Source organism: Propithecus coquereli, unplaced genomic scaffold, assembly GCF_000956105.1.
Source record: "Propithecus coquereli isolate 6110/MARCELLA unplaced genomic scaffold, Pcoq_1.0 Scaffold946, whole genome shotgun sequence".
Classification (NCBI taxonomy): Eukaryota; Metazoa; Chordata; class Mammalia; order Primates; family Indriidae; genus Propithecus; species Propithecus coquereli.
The window spans coordinates 252,745-272,970 of NW_012155796.1; the positions used below are offsets into that span (position 1 = coordinate 252,745).

At 46.9% G+C, this 20,226-nt stretch overlaps 1 protein-coding gene across 1 annotated transcript; it reads left to right on the plus strand.

Moving 5' to 3' along the window:
• The first annotated feature begins 213 nt into the window (after positions 1-213).
• On the plus strand, positions 214-19,397 carry ATPAF2 (ATP synthase mitochondrial F1 complex assembly factor 2). The gene is made up of 8 exons (XM_012664985.1): positions 214-521; positions 10,964-11,008; positions 11,242-11,387; positions 12,916-13,013; positions 14,564-14,644; positions 16,426-16,538; positions 17,044-17,159; positions 18,922-19,397. Exons 1-8 carry the CDS (start codon positions 389-391, stop codon positions 19,057-19,059), a joined length of 870 nt encoding a protein of 289 aa, XP_012520439.1. The 5' UTR covers positions 214-388; the 3' UTR covers positions 19,060-19,397.
• Positions 19,398-20,226: the final 829 nt, after the last annotated feature.

A 20,226-nucleotide genomic window follows, 5' to 3' on the forward strand; every position in this document is an offset into this window, starting at 1 on the left:
ACCCCTTCCGATTGGCTCGGGCGAGCCGGGAGGGCGGGAACAGGCTCACGCGGCGCTTCCGCCCATTGGCGGGCAGAGAAAACACGTGGCGGGGTGCGCGAGAGGCCCGCTGGGACTTGTAGTCTTCTGGCTGAGGCATGGTGTAGAAGGGGGCGGGGCGAGGTGCGTTTGTGATGCTGATTGACGGGGGTGGTGCGCAGGAAGCGCGCTCCAGCGACGGCGCGCCGTTGGTGTCATGCGGAAGATGGCGGCGTCCGTGGGAGGCTGAGGGCTCTGCAGAGGCAGTGAGATTTCCGTACAGCCCGAGCGTGCGCCTTGGGGGTCTCTTCGTTCTGTGTTTTCTGCTCCCAGGTTTCGCGCCGCGCATCTTTTCAGGCCCTCGGGCGCGATGTGGAGAAGCTGCCTCCGACTGCGGGACCCCGGGCGCCGCCTCCTGAACCGGCCCGCTGGTGGCCCTATAGCCTCGGTGGGGCCCGGGCCAACCCACCCGGCCCCGGCCCGGGCCTACGCGCCCCCAACAGGTGAGGCCAGGACACGTGCTCTTTTGGCGAGGGGGTCGAGCCAGGCTAAGGTGGGCTTCAGGCTTCAGTTGTGCAGGACGGGGTGACAGAGGCAGGTGTCAGGCTCATGAGGTTATTCAGGTCAATCAGGTTCTAGTGCAGATGAGAAACTGAAGCCCAGACAAGGACAGGTACGACCCGAGTGGACACAGCGCATCACAGCACGAGACAGTCATTGATATTTGGCCCGTGCATCTTTTCTCAAAGGTTATGGCTCTCCTCTCTTTAATAAGGAAAGCAGGTGTCATCCTTGTTTTCAAACGGGGAAGTTTGGGCTCTGGATTAGGACTTTGCCAAGGTTACAGAGCAGACTCTGTGAGAAGTTTGTGGAGGGCAAAGGCCAGCCGGCATGACTGCTTTCTGTGTCCTCAGTGCTCAGCACAAGACCCGGCACAGTAGGGGCCTAGAACCCAGGCCTTCAGTCCCCCATCCCCGGTCTTTGTAGGTTTTCTGGCCCTCCATCCTACCAAAACCCCTGGTATCTGTCGCCTTCTCTCCTAAATGGGAATTGACACCATGCCTCCTTACTCCACCTCTGACTCTGATTAGGCCTAGAAGAAGGTAGTGGCTCTTTCATTGCTGCTGGAAAGCGGATTAGGACAGGGGCGGGGAAACTTTTCAGGTTGGAAGGCTGCATTAATTTAGCTGTAATCAAATAAGGCCACATTCAAGAAATTTCAATTAGATATACTTAAAAATGTACATTATTTTGTAAAAGTCTAACTACTATGTACTTAATAATTTCAAAAAATGAAAACTATTTGTTAATTTTAAAGTTAACTAACCTTTTTAATGACTTTGTTTTATCTGGTTTTTGTTGGAAAGTATTTGAATATTTGGTTGCAGCATGAAATTGTGGAGGTCCACAATTTCAATTGATCTTCTAGACAGGTATCAGTCATTTGTGACCTTAAGGGCATCTTGATTTGGGCTAGGTAGGAGAATGTAGGTTCCCAGCAGTAAGTGGTTGAAAAGCAAGAAAGCATATTTCGAGCATGTTGCCAAAGGCATGGGTATTCTACTGTATTTTTCCATATTTCAATTGAATCTTTCTCAGCATCAAACAATGACTTTAAAATGTCTATTGAGAGCTCAATCAATTCCATCTGTGGTTCTTTAGGTGCCTTGGTGATATCAACTAGGTGAGGCTGAAATGCTAATTTGAGTGTCACGATGTCATGATTCTCAAAGTCAGTGAAGCTTTCATTGTGTTTTGCAATTAATAGATCTATAACAGCTGTGTATTCTTCAAATGATTTGCATATATCATCCTGCTCATCAATGACTTTTGCTAACTGGGGAAAATGTTCATCCAAAATTTCCTTTCAAAGAAGTGTTTTGAAAAAAGATAGCTTTTTTCCAAAATGCTTGGATTTTTTTGCCACGTATCGTATATAGGCTTAGTTTTACCTTGCAAAGGAATATTCAAGTCGTTTTGATTTGACATAACACACAGAAATGCTGCATTCCTATAGAAATCTTCTTTCAATAATTCACATTGCTGATTCTGTTCTTCATAAGATTTAACTATCTGTTATCACAAAGATAAAATTTTGGGCCAGGCGTGGTGGCTCACGCCTATAATCCTAGCACTCTGGGAGGCCGAGGCAGGCGGATTGTTTGAGCTCAGGAGTTCGAGACCAGCCTGAGCAAGAGCGAGACCCCGTCTCTACTAAAAATAGAAAGAAATTAATCGGAGAACTAAAAATATATAGAAAAAATTAGCCGGGCATGGTGGCACATGCCTGTAGTCCCAGCTACTCTGGAGGCTGAGGCAGAAGGATCGCTTGAGCCCAGGAATTTGAGGTTGCTGTGAGCTAGGATGACGCCACGGCACTCTAGCCCAGGCAACACAGTGAGACTCTGTCTCAAAAAAAAAAAAAAAAAATTTTGGCTAATACCTGTGCCTGTGATATCCAACGCGCACGCACTTTAGAATGATATTGCAAATCTACACTGAATGCTTCCTCTTTCCACTTTAGCCAGTTATAAAACTGAGGATGCCGTGTTGCATTTGCAAGATTATAGTTAACAATACATAAAACTTATTGCAAAGTGTCACTTAAAATCGTAGCTTTAGCACAGAGATTTTGCCGATGCAAGATACAATGAAAAGAAATGAAAGCATCTGAATCTGTTAATACTTTTTTTATCTGTGCAATAAACCCTTCATGTTTTCCTGTCATGGAAGGTACACTGTCTTTACATACACTCACTAAATTTACCAAATTCAGTCCAACTTTATGGCATTTATCTTGAAAGTTGTTGAAGATACCTGTTCTCAATGTTCTGTAGTATCCAAGTTGGTAGTATCAGTTGATCCATCCAAAGAAATTGAATAATATGTATTTTCCTTTCGAAGTAATGCATGAAGTTGCTCTGTTAAGTAGAAGGCTAATTCATGCTGAAGGATCAGTTATGGTTCTCCGTGAAAGAGGTAGTTGTTTGTACTTTGAAACGTTATCAGAGTCTAAACATCCTACAACTTTGACAATGCATTCTTTCACAATTTCTGTTAATACATCCCTGAATGGCTTCCCTTTCCCCCCAATATATAAGCTACATTGTAAGTTGCTCCAGTGGCATTATTCCCAGGTCTTATTGCTGCTTGAAAGAATTGTCTTTGTTTTTCATCTTTTAATTTCTATAGTATTACTTTTTGTGCCTCTCCCTCTAATTTAAAATATTTGTGGTCCTGGCCAGGCAAGGTGGCTCACATCTGTAATCCTAGCACTCTGGGAGGCCGAGGAGGGAGGATCACTTGAGCTCAGGAGTTGGAGACCAGGTTGAGTAAGAGCAAGACCCCATCTCTACTAAAAATAGAAAGAACTAGCGGGGCATGGTGGCACGTCCCTGTAGTCCCAGCTACTTGGGAGGCTGAGGCAGGCTCCTGCTTGAGCCCAGGAGTTCGAGGTTGCAGTGAGCTATGATGATGCCACTGCACTCTAGCCAGGGTGACAGAGTAACTCTGTCTCAAGAAAATAAATAAATTAATTAAATTAAAAAAAAATATATATATCTATTGTGGTCCTTATGAGTGTTATAATGCTGATGAGCGTTGAATTTCTTTAATGTTGATATTGCAGTATCACAAAGTGAGCAAATCATCCTATCTTTAGCAGAAACGAGATAATATTGCAATTCCCAATCCTCATTAAAAACTGTTTTGTTCCTTCAGCATTCTCTTGGTCTTCTTTGACATGATGGGCAGTTAATAAGACGGAATTAAAAAATACTGTCAAGCTGTGCAACTATTCACAGATTCCATTTCAAACATAAATACAGCGCACCATTGTCAAAAGCTGATAACCGAGTAGCATAGTCGATCCCCGTGAACTCTTGCCAACCAGCCTCACGCAGTATGGCACCAGTTAGGTGGGGGAAGTTAGAGCTAAATCATGAGCCATCAATTTAGCCCTCATGGCTTACTATTGTTTCTAATTGTGCCGGCCGATCTGGGAGGATTATTTCGTTAAATTTATTTTATTCTTTGGTATTTTTAAATGCATTCATTTTAAAAATAAAGTAAAAATATAAATGTATTAATTTGTATGTGTATTAATACAAATAAAAGGATTTGTTCTGTAAAATTTGGATTCAGTCGAAAGGCCGCACTTAGGACCTAGAAGGCCACAGGTGGCCTTAAGGCAGCAGGTTCCTCACCCCTGGATTAACGTAAGAGTAGGAGTGAGTCACTTCAATGAATGAAGAGTATTAACACTGCTTCTATTCAATTAGTCTTTCTGTGCTGGAGGCAGGAGACACAGTGGTGTTCATGATAGACGCGGCACCACCTGAGCGATGTTCACTGTCAAATACAAAAGGTTATAATATCCTGAGTAAACAGTAGCTTATAATATCCCGTGATAAGGGACACACAAAGGAGCACCTACTCCCATTTTAGGGGTGTTCAGGGTCTAGAAAGGGTCTTGGGTGAAAGACATTTAAGCTGAACCATGATTGATAAGTAGGAGTTCAGTGAGAAGGAGGAAGAATATTGGGTATCCAGAACATGTCTAGAGGTGGCAGCAAGGTATGAGGGACCTTGCCGTTTACACTGCCTGTTTTAGGAAACCCAATTTAGCATTGTGGCAGGAGTACGTATCTGGGATCTGATGCTGGCTAAAGCTCTGAAGTACTGTGTGACCTTGGGCTTGTAAACTACTTCCTCATTTTCCTCTGTGAGTGGAAAGACTAGGTTGCCTCTGAGGGTCCTTCTTCTGGCTGTTAAATTCCATAACTTTACACAAATGGTGAAGGGAGTTGGATGCAGCAGGGGCTGAGGTTTCACCTGTCAGAGTTCAGGTGTAGGGCCTGGAGGTGGGCCATGAAGGGCCCGTAAAGAAGGAAGCAGGGGAAGGTGGTTCTGGGGGGCCCTGCCCTCCCCTCTTTGTCTTGGGAGAGAGGGCAGGCATTCCACTACCTGAGCGTATTAAAAAAAAAAGAAGGAAGAGCATTCCAGGGTGGCGTAACACAAGCAAAGGGGACACATTCAGGAGTTAACCAAGTTGGCAAGAGCAAAGGTTTAGTTTAAATTGGTGGATGCTCACTTTCCATTATGGTGGCACTTGATCTATACCGTCTTCTTTTCCTTTCTGTTGCAGATTTACTAGTTTAGGCTCTTGGAAGTACCTACCTGGCACATGGTAGGTAGTCAGATGTGAAAGAAAATAGGAATGAATGAATGTATGAGGCACAGTGAGAGGGAGGTACACAAATCAGGCCCATGTGTGCTCTACAAAGACCTTACCAGTTGTGAGATTTGTGTGTGTGTGTTTGGAGTGGTGGAATATTAATCCCAAGTGGGTCCTTCTCAATCAACACTTCAATTGGCAAGCTGATTAAAGTTGGCCCCTTAGGAATGGCCATGCCATTGAGGGTTATCCAGAGGAGAAAAGGCGTGTGGGAAAGGGCCACTGAGCTGTCAGAGGAGGAGATGGTACAGCAGGGAGACCTATGTTGAGGCTGTTGTGGCAGTCGCGTTCTGTACCAGCTTATCACAAGCTTTTCTGTCAACTGCCTGCAGTGGGAGGTGTTTTGGAGAAACAACATACCTGGCTGAATGCAAAAGCCCAATAAAATTAAGGCTGGAAGTCTTGTCTTTGCCATTTAGTTTATCTGTCACCTGGACAAGACATTTACCTGAGAGTCTCTACCACCTCTGAGGCATTAGCTGCCCTCTCATCCTCATAGGATAGCGGTGTGGGTCGAAGGAGATTATGTAGTCTGTAGATCAGGAGTCCAGCCTGCCACCTGTTTTTTTTAAATAAAGTTTTATTGGAACATAGCCATATTCATTTGTTTACATATTGTCTATGGCTGCTTTCACTACAGTGGCAGAATTGAGTAGTTGCAACAGAGATTGTGTGGCCTGCAAAGCCTAGAATATTTACTGTCTGGCCTTTTATAGAAGAAGTTTGCCAACCCTTGCTCTAGATACAAGAGCATTTTGGAAAATTGTGTGTTTACACATTTGGCCCGAAGAATTTTTAAAACAGCTTTATTGAGATATAATTTACTTACTATACAATTCACTCAAAGTGTAAATATAATAGTTTTTAGTATATTCAGAGTTATGCAACCATTACCATAATCAATTTTAGAACATTTTCATCACCCCCAAAAGAAATCCTTACCTTTACTTTAGCTAACATCTTCGTTTACCCCTTCCATCCCTCCAGCCCCAGGCAACCACTGCTTTACTTTCTTCCTTCATAGATTTCCCTATGAGCTTTTTGGATTGACTTTGTCATTTAGCATAATGTTTTTAAGTTTTATCTATGTTGTATCCTGTATCAGTACTCTATTCTTTTTTATTGCCAAATAATATTCCATTGTTTGGATGTGCCACATTATACTTGGCCATTCACCCATTGATGGACACTTGGGTTGTTTCCACCCTTTGGTTATGAATAATACTGCTATGAACATTTGTGTACAAGTTTTTACGTAGACATGTTTTCATTTCTCTAGAGTATATACCGAAGAGTAGACTTGCTGGGTCAAATGGTAACTCTGTTTAACTTTTTGAGGAACTGCCAGACTGTTTTCCAAGGTGGCCTTACCATTTTACATTTCCAGCAGTGTATGAGGGTTACATTTTTTTCACATCTGCCAACACCTGTTAACAGTTTTTTAAATTATAGCCATCCTAAAGGATGTAAAGTGGTGTTTCCTTGTGGTTTTGATTTGCATTTCCCTGGTGTTGAATGATGTCCAAGCATCTTTTCACATGCTTATTGGCCATTTTTTATAATTCCTTTGAAAAATGTCTATTCATATCCTTTGGCAATTTTTTAATTGAGTTATTTGTCTTTTTATTATTAAGTTGTAAGAGTTCTTTATATATTTAGACTGAAGAATTTTGATAACCTGAAAACAGTTGGTCTGAGCTGCCTTAAGCTAGGATGGAGGGATGCCCCGAGTTAGAACTTCAGCTTTAAGGCCCGCCAGATGGCACTGTTTTAAAACATAAAGGTGTTGAGAACACTCAGAGACCAGCACTTCCTCTTCTTGGTGCATTGTGGGAGTTGTAGTTCCTAACTCTTCGAATCTCCAAAGAGAAGGCCAGCCCGGAAATTGTGACTGGTAGGATGATCACTCACTGGTCTATAAAGACCAGGACAGGAGGATTGTAGGGGGAAGTGACTGACTCAGAAAACTGCTTGTTTCTTTGTGGGGACTGAAAGAATCTCACAGGAAAAAGGGACCCAAAGGACATTAATTTCCAATTCAGCACTCTTTACGCAAGCAGTTGTTCTCTGCTTGTATAGCCTGTTTTCTTGTGGTCAACTTTTTAAATTCAACACTTTTTCACAAACCCATTTCTTTACATAGTTCACAAAATTGTCTCTTAAAAAGCACTGTGTGTTTTTGCCATAGATGTTCTATAAAGCCGCAGTCCCCAACCCCCGGGCTGCAGACGGGTATTGATATCGGTCTGTGGCCTATCAGGAACCAGGCTGCACAGCAGGAGGTTAGCAGCAGGCAAGTGTGCAAAGCTTCATCTGTATTTACAGCCACTCCGCATCAGTGGCATCACCACACAAACTCCGCCTCCTGTCAGATCAGGGGCAGCATTAGATTTTCATAGGATCATGAACCCTACTGTAAACTGCACATGCGAGGGATCTAGGTTGTGCACTCCTTATGAGAATCTAATGCCTGATGATCTGAGATGGAGCTGAGGCGGTGATGCTAGTGCTGGGGAGCAGCTGCAAGTACAGATTATCATTAGCAGAGAGGTTTGACCGCACAATAAATGTAATGTGCTTGAATCATCCCCAAACCATCCCTACCCTCACCCCCCAGTCCATGGAAAAATTGTCTTCCATGAAACCGGTTGGGGACCGCTGCTATAAAGGGAGTGATTCATGCTCAAAATAGACCCTAGTTCTCCATTATCCTACAAAGCTAGGCTGGTTTTTTTTCATCTTCAAAGATGGTATTCCCATTGATGTTAGCTAACCCTGTATTCACTGAAAATATGGGCGCTTTGCAGGTTCCTGGTGGTCTCATGATTTTTCTTAGGTGACCCATGATCTTTGAGGGCCCAGGTGAAGAACTTCTGTCTTTTTGACATTGTTGGGGAACATAAATTTCACCAAATTAATTGTCCAGATCGTGTTCTTGCTTACCTGTGTGAACCCCTTACTTGGCTCCCTTTGCCCTCCTTGCTAAGACCTCTATGTCCCTCAGTCCCCCCAGAGCTGCCCACCCCCCACTTCCCTCTCTGAGCATCTCTAACCATTCCCTGCTGGATAGCCAGTCTTGTCCTTCTGACTGTCTTTCTAGTGCTCCAGAACTGCACTCTCCTGAAGCCCTGGACCTTCATGTAAGCTGTTTCTTCTTCTGGAAACTATTTCCACAATACCCCCTCCAAAAATGAACCAATCAATAAAATAAAGTTTGGTAACTCCTGCCTCTTGTTCAGCTTGCCTATTAAATCTAACTGCTTGGAGGTCTTCCTTCAGCCCGGGATGAGGTCAGGCTTCCCTAGTGTGTTTCCATCACTGCAGCTGCCTTCACCATCACAGAAGTCACCTCATTGCTAGCCTGGTTTAGCGTCTTGTCTGCCCACTAGACAGCAAGTGGCTTGAGAGCAGAGATGAGCTTTGCACACATCCCATCCCCAAGACTCATCACACATCCTAGAATGTGGTCAGTACTCACCAAAGTTTGTTCGAAGACAGGTTTGCCCCTCTAAGTGTCAGCATCGCTCAGGAGTGCCCCTGTCTAAAATGTGCCCATATGTGCACCTGCCTTCTCATCTGAGGCCTGGCAGCCCTTGGCCTCCTTTTGCCCTTCTGCTGTGTCTTTTCTGCATGGTTTTCTCCTGTTTTGAGCAATTTTGGTGGCTCCTTCCCTGCCCCTCCATCTATCACACTCCCTTCTAGTTTTTTCTTATTCAGATACAGAGGTGGGCCTGGCCAGCGAAGCAGAAAAAAGACTTCTCTCACAGGAAGCCTAGCTGTCCTGCAGCTTTTGATGGTTCAGCCCATGCCAGCAGTTTCTGGCCTGAGTCCATTCCTCTGCCCCAGGTCTCTGGGGCCTGTCTGCCAGGCCTGAGCTGGCAGTGTGCTAGAGTGTTCACTGGCATGTTGTGCTCTCTGCTCATGGGTCTCCTGCTACCATGGGAAGACCCTTCCCCTAGCGTCGGGTCAGAGCTCTCAGAGCTCTTCTCAACTTCCTGCCTGGCCTCGCTTTTATATGTGTTGCCCAGCCCATGTGTTGGAAAGCACAACAGATGTGATCAATCCAGACCAGAGAGAGGAAAGGAAGCCTCCAGACCCATGTCTAACTTGCCATTTGAATATGACTAGGATAGCATGTAAAGTAGGGAAATTTAAAAGCAGTAGGTTGGTGCATTTTGTGTCAATTTTGGTATCAAATATGTGAGAAAATCAGTGTTATGATTTCAGACAAAGGTGGTAAATCGTGCCATAGTAAGGCAGCATCATCTTGGTGGCCATATCTGATCATTTTAAAAAGAAATTTAAACTCCATAAAGACAGGGATTTTGTCTGTTTTCTTCACTATTGTATCCCAAGTGCCAAAAACAGTGCCTGGCACATGGTAGACATACAGATATTTTTGAGGGAAAACAATTTGGGCTTTAGTTTAGTAAATGCAACTGTGGAATGCAGCTCTGGTCCATCTGTCTTTAAGTATTAATGATAACAAATGAGACTGATGGGAAACACTGATATGACGTAGAAAACATAAAAATAATGTTTGGAGTAAAACCAACCAGATGCCCTTTCTCCTCCATTACCTTCCCCCCTCCACGCACACACACCAAGTTCTTCTGAATTTTCATAGTCTGTTTGAATTAGTGAAACTTTAATATAAGCTTGGTTGGTTTTTTTTAAGCATTAAATGCAAACTATTTAATTAATCTCCTTTTCCTCCACATGCTGCATCATTATTTTCAATAAGTAACTTCAGTTATTGTCTCTGAAGGCTTTTGGAACCCAGTGAACGTGTGAAAGAATGAACAAACGAGTGAATGAATGAAGGTTTTGTGTTTGTCACAGATGTGAGAGACTGAGTTATAGTTTATAGCTTCCAAAATGTGTCCTGTTTGTTCTTTATTAGTTGAGGGAATCTGCATAATTCCTTATGAAGTGCTCTTGGTTTTTAATCCCTCCAGGGTGGAACAGGGAAAATATGTTTACGGTTTCGTATAAGATTTTATTCAAGTTATTTTCAAAAGAAAACAGAGGATACAGATTTTCCCCTTCCTAAAGGAAATGTTTGGAGTTGCTGTTGAATACACAAGCAAGCTGGTTAATTAGGTTAATTAATTGGAGAGAGGGGGTGGGAAATGCTCCTGGGAGCTCTACTTCCTGCCTGCACACCACACATACACACACATGCGTGCACATGCGCACATACACACACATGCATGCACACACTGGCTTTCCACTCACCTCTTCTTAGAGGCATCAGAATCTTGCCTGAAATGGGTCTCTGGCTTTGTCCCATTCAGACACCGGCTTTAGCTCCAGGCGAGGTGTGCTGGCATGGGGGCTGTACTGGTGGTAGGGCGGGTGGGGAAGCATGCTCAGATGTTAAAGCAGGAGGGGCTGGGAAGTCTGTCAGGCCACACAGTCTGCAGCTGGTGCTGCTTCTGATCAGACTTGTCCCTGGGCTGGGGGACCGGTGGTGGCATGACCAGCATGTTCTGTTCCTCCCTCCTCCCGGGAGATCCAATGCTCCCTCCTCCGGCTTTAATCAGAAGCCGTTGATTATACCATGTAGAGTAGGGCAGACCTTGAATGGGGATATGAAAATCAAGCCAATCAATCAGCATTAGCAGTAATGATACAAGCTGGTCCTGTCGCTTCCTGAGCTGTCTCGGCATTATTTTAAACTGCCTTTTTGAAAAATCTCTCTTACAGAAAGGAAGAGATTTTATCAGAACGTCAGCATCACACAGGGTGAAGGTGAGTGTCTGAAATTTTGAGTGCCTCTTTTTTTTTTTTTTTATGAATGGTTGGAAACATTTTTCATCTTCAGCAGGTCCAGTGGTGAGATTATCCTTCCTGCTTTTGTCAAATATGTTTCTGTAGGGGACGCAGACTTGTCTTTGTCTGCACCAATTCAAGTGGCTAAATATAGGAATGGTCACTCAATTCCACTTAACAATCCCTGAGAGTTTTTCATTTGATCTTTCAAGGTGGCTTTGAGATAAACCTGGACCACAGGAAGCTGAAAACTCCCCAAGCCAAGCTCTTTACGGTCCCCAGCGAGGCCCTGGCCATCGCAGTGGCCACTGAATGGGACTCCCAGCAGGACACCATCAAGTACTACACCATGCACCTGGTAACAAGTTCACAGTGCAAACCTACACCCTGAGTCCCGCTAGGGGCTTCCTAGTCTACCTGGCAAAAATTTAGACTCCTTTCAAAATTCTGACAAGGCCCCGGAGGCCGGGCTCTGCCTGGGCTCCAGGCACACTCACCTCCTCTCAGTCACTGAACGTGCCAAACTCTTTCCCTGCTGGCCTGGCCACCTACAGTTCCCTCTGCTTGGAATGCCATGCTGGATGGCTGTTTCTCTCTGGTCTCAGGACAGACGTCATCTTCGCTGACTGCCCAGCTCTCTTACTTTCTATGAGAGCAGCTGGTCATTCGTTTCATCAGCACTTAGACAACTTGTAATTGTCTGTATTATGTTTGCACTTTTATTGTCTATCTCCTCCACTGCTTGGTAAGCAACAGGAGGGCAGAGGCCACGTCCCCAGTGTCTAGATAGCCCCTAGCAGGAAGTTTAGTTGGCACTTGGTTAATATTGGTTGAATGTAGGAACCACTGGAGGCAGATGGGTGAGTGAGGAAGACCCCCCCATTTGGCCAGCCCGTCATCCACACAGAGGGGCTCATGAGGGACTAGAGCTGACTGGGGACAGGTGGGGTCAGCCAGACTCCCAAGGTCTAGCTTCTGTGGCTTCTAAACTGCAACCTTGGGCAAGTTGCTGCCCCTTTCTCAGCCCCATGTGCCTCATCTATAAAAGGTGATTGATAACAGTATCTAGCTCATGGAGTGTGATCAGGATTGGATGAGATGCTGCATAGAAAGCGCTGAGCGTGGTTACTGGCACAGAGTGGGCACTCATTCGATATAGGAGTTGGTCACTGGCTTCCTGGTCATTGCTGTGCTCAACCTTTGCAAACCCAGCTGGGCTTCCTGTCAGCATCATGGTCTGCCGAGGTGCCAGCCTGCTCCTTGACTATCTGATGACATTAGGGTAATTAGGGCTATAAGCTAATAGTTAGAGTAACCTAAGCAACCTATTATTGACAAGGTAAATCTGGAAAAATAATCTTGATCCCAGATTGCATGGTTCGTTTCCTTGTGTTGTTAGGCGTTAAGGGGGCCAGTTGGTGAAGTTTTCAGTCAGATTTGACTGCCATTACTGATACGTGTCCTATTTGCTGTGTTTGATGACGTACTTAACCTCTCTGGGCCTCAGTTTCCACATCTCTCAAATGGATTTAATAATAGTACGTACAGCAAAGGGTTGGTGTGAGGATTAAATTAAATACATTAGAGCCTGATAGTAAAGAACATGCAACCTTGGGGAAGTTCACTAATGCGAGGGCCACTATGAGGCTCCTCTGGGTCCCGTGAACATTCACACGAAGCATTTAGCACAGAGCCTGACTACAGCGTGCTCTCAGGAGCTGTGCTGCTGCTGTGGTGTCAAGGCATCTCGGGTCGAGAGCTTTGTTTGGGGTGGTGCTGTCCAGTTCTCGCCCTGTAGCTGTGTGTCGGATGCAGTGTCCTCAGGAGAGCAGGGCTTTTGCCTGAGCCCAGCAGGTGGTGACAGGTGCTTTCTGCCTTTGATTCAGACCACACTGTGCAACACATCCTTGGACAACCCAACCCAGAGAAACAAGGATCAGCTGATCCGGGCAGCTGTGAAGTTTCTGGACACAGACACCATCTGGTAATTGACAATTAGATAGGCATTCCCCTTGGATTGAGCGAGTCCCTGGGGCTGTTTTGCCTCATTTGCCCAGACGGTTTTCAGTGGAAGAAGAGGCAGACCCTTTCTGTTACCACATAGGACAGGGAGGGCGGCCTCCTTGACGTGGGCACTTGGCTGCTCTGTAGCTCACTGGGGGAGACTCCTCTTCTCCAGCCCAGCAGTGGCCCCTTGGGCTGGGGTGGGATGAGGGGGTGTGTATATAGCTCTTGCAGGTACCAGGACCACAGGGGTCACTTGCTGGTCCTGGGTGGGGCCCATGACCCTGGACTCCTGCCCACAGGCAAGTTCTCATGTAGGCATCATGTCCCTACAGACGTGGGTATTCAGGAGATGCCTCCTCCAGTTCAGCAGTCTCCTCTTGTTCTGTGTTTTTGGCTAAGTGGTCAGTGATACGGAAGGAAAGTTGAAGAAACAACTGAAGTGGTTGAGCAGCACCAAGCCTGCTGGCCTGAGTGCTCCAGAATCCTTAGTCATCTCCCCATGACACAGGAAATCAGCGCTGACGGGAGCGGGTGGCCCACAGCTAGTAGGAAAGCTCACTCCATTTGTTAGGGGTCACTTGATTATAGGGAACGAAATCCATTCAACCTAGGTCAGGCAAAAGGGGGTTTCTCAAAAACTATGCAGGGATCCTGACAGGAAATGAGGGACAGCTGGGCCACCGGGATGGGTGTTGGAAGATGAGATGCCAGAGCTGAGTGTCAGGGAGGAAGGTCTGTCTGCTTATCTGCTCCTCGCGGCAGCGCAGCTTTTCCTGCACACTGTGACCTCTCTCCCCACTCTGCCTCCATGAGACTGTGGCTTTCCACGGTGCCCACTTGGGTTCCCATCTCATGAGACCTTGCAGCTCAGCTCCCGCTCAACTGATTCGTCTGTGTCTCTTGGCCAAAATAAGCGGCACCGCCTGGCCTCTAGCTTGGTCCCCTCGGGTGAGGTGTCTGTGCCAGCAGCTGCATCCATAGCTTGTAGCCAGGAGGTGGGTATAAGCAGGCAATCTGGCCTGTGGCCAGGGGCATCGCCTCTTGGAGGGGCTGAGGGTAGGGGCTCAGCATTCACGTTCAGCATCTGAGGATCAAGTGGGTGTGGCTCAGGGGTTGCAGCTAACAGACTGGATCTGCTTTAGAATGGCTGTAACATATAGTGCTGCAGGCTTGGGCCTGTCGAATATTTGGGGATACTTAGGGCACTGGTTCTCAAACTCAAGCTTATGTTAGAATCCCCTGGAGGACCTGTTACGATATAGATTGCTGGGTCCCACCTCCAGAGGTTCTGTTTCTACAGATGTGGGATGCAGCCTGTGAATGCGCATGTCCAAGAAGTTCCTAGGTGATGCTGATGCTGATGCACTAGGGCCACGCTGTGAGACCCACTGCTTTAGGGAAAGACCCCTGGGACTGGAATGGTGGTGGTGAAGTTTTTGCTGTTGCCCTTTGTTTTTCCTTTTCTATCACTGAATAAAGGAATTGTGTACTTTTTTATTAATGAAGGTGATTTTTACAATGAATTAGCTACAGGGTGGAAGAGCCAGAGACATTAGTGGAACTTCAAAAGAATGAGTGGGATCCAATCATAGAATGGGCCGAGAAAAGGTAAGATGTGAGCCCTGCAGAAAACACTGACTGGGTACCAGCGTTGGGCAGGGTCTTGGGGTCAGGTGGCCACACTGCACAATCAAAGCTCTTAGCTATGTCGGCTTTCTGATTTCAGAGCACCCTTGGGATTCCACTTTCCTCAGATGTTCAGGGATTGGGTCACCTTGAAAAAAATGTCCTCAAATTCATTTCAGCTGCTGTGCACTGAGCACCTGATATTGTGATGCACACTGAGTAGGGGCAGCTCTGCATCCTCAGTGAAGCACCAGAGTCCCCAGGCACCTTCTTCCAGTGGGTCAGAGCAGCAGTGTTGGTTTGAGTCCCAGTCCTGCCACTATCAAGCTGTGTGACTTTCAACTAATGAGTAGATCTCTCTGAGCTCCAGTTTCCTTGTCTCTTAGGGTGTTGGCAGGAGTTAATGAAATGAAATGAAATGTAAAGTGCTTAGCATCCTGCTTAGCACACAATAAATGCTCAGATTTTGGCAGTTACTTTTATCTTCATCTCAATTACTGTACGATTAAAAGAAAATCACAAAACTGTGTATGATACACGTGTACATGGGGAAGTGTGGATCGCCTCCTGCAGAACTGTGGGTGACGCCTGTGGTCTGTGGTTTCTGGGAGCTGATGATGTCCAGTATTTTTCCTTAATAGGAAGACTGTTGAGTGCAAAATTGAACAGACTGTTGATACGGTGGCAAAGTCAATTCAGTTTCATTTCATCTCAAGGGAAATTTGGAAGGACTGGCTTTCATGGCACTACCTTGACCATAGTATTCATAAGCTTACAGAGTATATTTCTTGGTACAGCACTTTTCACAAAAGTGCTGGTGTCAATCTGCCCCACTGATTTGCCACGTGTTGCCCGAGTGCTCACAACGTGCCAGGCATCCTTGGGATTTAAAGGAAAAGGCAAAGCCAGTTTTCTGAAGGATCAGATAACAATACTGTGTGAGAAATATGACGATACAATGTCATTTTGGAATCTAATGAAATATAACAATAACTTAGGTGCTTGGAGATCTTTGCTGTGGTACAGAGTCGTCAAGGTTTTGTGGCAATTGAGATATCCCCTCCTTAATAGTTTACACAAAAACCTAGCCATTTCCCATCGTCAATTTTGTATTATTAGAAATTTTAGCAAGAATATTTTTAAAACAATAGAAAACATCAGTGATATGGAAAAAAATTACAAAAAAAATTGTTTTTACTCTGTTTTTTTCTGTTTTATATAGTTATTATTCTTGAAAATGTATCTTCTCTTGAAGAAGCTCATGTCCCATAGATGACAGACCAAAAACAATGCCTTGTTTATTATAGAAGCTTGATAAATGTTTGAAAAAAATGATTGTATGATAAAGGACATATACAAACATCCTTTTAAGGTAAACAGTCTTTAAAAGAAATCTTTCACGCCCTCAAATGTGAAAAACTTTTTAGAGAGGTTTAAAAAGCGTGTAGCCCAGACTTCTGGAGGTTCCAAGGCAAATGAATTAGCATTTCAGGCAGTTGCGTGTGACTGAGCCCCTGCTCATCTGACCCATCAATCATGCCTTCATTCAAGGCTATTTCTTGGTCCTCTGGGTTTGCTCTTGGGGTCAGGTCAGGAGGCCACTAACCACAGTGGCAGTTGCTGCTGGAGTCCTCGAGTCTAGCTCCTTGGCCACGTGCCCCGAAGGGGCACACATGTGCTCAGATGTTTAGGTCTTTGCTTCAGGTTAAAAGCTGTGCTGCTCTTGGGCCACAGCTCGACAGGGACATGCCTTTTCCTTTCAGATACAGTGTGGAGATCGGCTCCTCCACCAGCATAATGGGACCCAGCATCCCGGCCAAGACTCGAGAGGTGCTCGTCAACCACCTGGCATCTTACAACATGTGGGCCCTACAAGGTCTGTAAGTTTCCTGGGGTGCAGGGGTGGGTGTGATGCCCATCAGCATCTGAAGCCTGTACATGCCCTTCCCCAGGCACTCCGAGCTGTAGGGCTGCTGTGAGCCTGAGGCTGGCTGGCTCTGATGCTTCAGTCAGCACTCCAGGCCCACACCCTTCCAGCGGAAAGCTGGGTTTTGCCTCTCCAGCAGAAGTTTCAAGTTCCAATCTCATCGGCCTGGCTCCAGTCACATGCCCATCTGTCAAGCAATCACTCAGTGGGGTGCAGGGGGGGTGCTGTGATTGGCAGGTTCAGGTCATATGTCCACTGGGTAAGAGCAAGGAGGATCACCCCCAAGGAAAACCAGAATGCTCTCTCAGAAGAGTGGGCCAAATGCTAGGGGGGCCCTGGGACGTTCTCCCCCTCCCAGCCCTTTGCACTGGTCACTCCTGTCCTCTGCTAGGGCTGCAGGGACTCACAAGAGCAGGCTATAGCAGCTACCCTGACTTGGCTTATGTCCCCACAGGGATTGAGTTTATAGTGACCCAGCTCAAGTCCATGGTGCTGACCTTGGGCCTGATTGACCTGCACCTGATGGTGGAGCAGGCTGTGCTGCTGTCACGCCTGGAGGAGGAGTACCAGGTGAGGAGTGGCACTTCAGGTCCCGCCTTACCTGTTCCTGATTCAGGCTAACTTGGGGAGGGGTGGCTAACCCACCTGAAATATTTTTGTATGCACTTGGCTTTTATTTCTTTTGTGTACATACAGAAACCAAAACTAAGGACCAATAAAAGTATTGTCAAGTAGTAATAATTTTAAAAAAATAGCAAATGCCGCTGCTGTGCTTGGCAGTCCCCACACTGCCTCACCTCCTCTTCTCAACAGCCAGGTCAGGTGGGGGCTGTGGTTATTCCCATTTTACACAGGAGGAAACTATGGCACAAGGTTGCATTTCCAGAAAATGTTCCAGCCTGGGTTTGAAGCCAGGTCTGGGTGACTCTAGGGCCAAGACCTTTAGCCCCTGCTCTGAATATGGAGGTTCATGGATAGCTAAAGACCATTTGGGCTTGATACGCCCTGCAGAGCAGGTCCTGTTGAGAAGACTGACTCCATTTGTGCTCCTAAGTTGGCCAAGCCTTCATACCCTCACATTGTATCTGGCTGGCAGAGGGGTAGCTGCTGTCTGTACAGAGTTTTGATTTAGGTGGCTCAGAATTAGGGTTTTGCTAACTCTCATTTAAATTTTTTAACTCTGAAAATTATGGCAGTCTTTGTAGTCTTATTGTTGTTGTTCTTGTTCCTCCAACCTCAGAAGGTTAATTGCTATTATGAGTTGGCTCCTAGTATGATAAAAACCTATTTGTAATGTCAGCATTTCCCAAGTCCATGTAGTCTTCTGCTCAGAAAAATACCAGGGGAAAAACTGTTTCTGTTCAGCAGAGGTGGCTAGCTACTTTTGGATATCGGAACCAATTACATGGGAAGGGGGTGACTTGAGGGCCTGGTGGGGACCCAAGAAACCTGGCTTCGGGTTTAGGCTCAGCTTTTGACTGCGGCACCCAAGCCAGACCATCATTCTCTGTTGATCCTCCATGACAGAGGAATAACCTAGATTGTGTATGTGATGGTATAAAATGAAAGTACAAAATGCTCTTCAGATGACATATTACAGATGTCCCCATTGAGACTGGGCAACCCAGCAATGCAGATAGCTTGTGAGGTGGGGCAGATGCTGAGCTCCTCGACCGGCTGGAGCAGCCAGGCCAGGGAGGAGCCAGCAGGGTTGGGTTGGAGTTGCACTAATGTCTGGACAGCTGCACTATGTTTCTGGGGCTCCTCCCTCTTGCTTTTAGAGCCCTGGAGAGAATCTGCAGCCTGCCCCAGCATGCAGAGCAGAGGCCTCTGTAGTACTGCAACTTCCCCAGGAGGCAGAACTGAAGCCACTGTGAGGCCTTGCTTGATTTATCCATTCCACCCCCAGGGAGACTGGGGGCACTCGCAGCCCATCATGGCGAGGCAGCTCATAGAGGATGACAGTCTAGAGGCTGCCTCATGCTGGCTTCCTAGTAGGATGAAGTGTGGGAGAAGTGAGGGCACACAGCTCATGCCTCCACAGAGCAGTCCCACGGATGGTTCTGGGGCCAGCCTGCCCAGCAGTGGGCAGCCACTGGCCGTGGGCCTGGACTGCTCTTTTCCCAGACCATCCGTGCCCCAAGAGCACGGGTGCCTGCTCTGGCCACCTGAGTGTTCTTACCTGCTGCCTCCCCTCCATGCATGTCTCACGTGTCTTGGCAAGATCTGAGGCTATGGCCCTCAGATCAACTATTGGGGTGGATGTGGCTCTGGCCAGCAGGCAGCCAGGCACCAGCTACTCGCCCAGCAGCTTGTCTTGTCCTCCCTTCAGATCCAGAAATGGGGCAACATTGAATGGGCCCATGACTACGAGCTGCAGGAGCTGCGGGCTCGAACCGCCGCCGGGGCCCTCTTCGTCCACCTCTGCTCTGAGAGCACCACGGTTAAGCACAAGCTCCTGCAGGAGTGAGGCAGCACCTGCCCTGCAGGACGGACCTGTACAGCCACAGCTCCTCCGGCCTGCGGGGCCCTCCTGACCTGCGGGGCTCCCCTGGCGTGGGGCTCCCCCAGCATGCGGGGCTCCCCTGACATGCGGGGCTCCCCCCATCTGCGAGGCTCTCCTGACCTGGGGGGCTCCTCTGGCCTGTGAGGTTCCCCTCACCTGTGGGGCTCTTCTGTCCTTCAGAGGTCGGCCTCGCTCAGCATCACCGAGAGATAGCCCCGAGCCACAGTGCTCTGTCCAGAGGTCAGCCTAAGTCCAAGGCAGCGAAGGAGATGAGGTGTACAAGTGACTTTCTCTTGACCCTGATTTTATTAAATATTTCTCCACTCTGGAAACGTGTTGAGCCCTGTTTCCATGAGCTCCTCTGTGCTTTTCCGTTCTTCTTGTTTTGTCTGGGTTGCATCAAGGTTAAGCAGCGTCTCTCCCATGGCACGTTTTATATCTGCTGCCCGTGGTTGGGAACCTCACGCTGGGGAAGCAGTCATGTCATCCACAGATAACTCCATTTGTGTTCTTCAGCCTTCAGCCTGAAGGCTTTTTTTTTTTTTTTTTTTTGCTGGATTTTAATCAAAAAATCTTTTGAAAGTGAGTCCTTCCTGGTCTAAGCTGGTGGTTTCTATTTTGTTCCTACTATTCTAGAAAAAATGATTTGCTCTTGAAAGTAGAAAATAGAAAGTTGTTTCTGGGTTAAACACCCTAACAGGCTTGGCAGTCACCTGATGCGCGTGTGTCCATTCACCTTCCACATGGGAGTCCTGAGAGTCCCCCCGACACGGCCGCTTCCACGGTGGCAGGCATTGCTTCCTGGTGCCAGGTCTGGTGAGAGGACAGTGGGGAGAGTGAAGGCCTCCTGAGCCCTGTGTCCATGCACACCTGAGTAACAAAATGGCCTCACCCCTGTTCACGGAGCACTGACCACGTGCCAGTTGCTTCCACGCTTCCCACATACTAGCCCTGAACCCCTTGATGTCACTCTGAGGAGGCACTGTCACAGATGAAGCCTAGGCTGCAGTGGTGACATGGAGCTGGGATGCCCAACCTACACTCTTCGCTTCTGGAGGGTCCTCAGGTCCCTTCGGCCAAGCTCTCAGGCAAAGGGAGCCGTGCCTTCTGCCTCAGTGGGCGGGCCCAGAC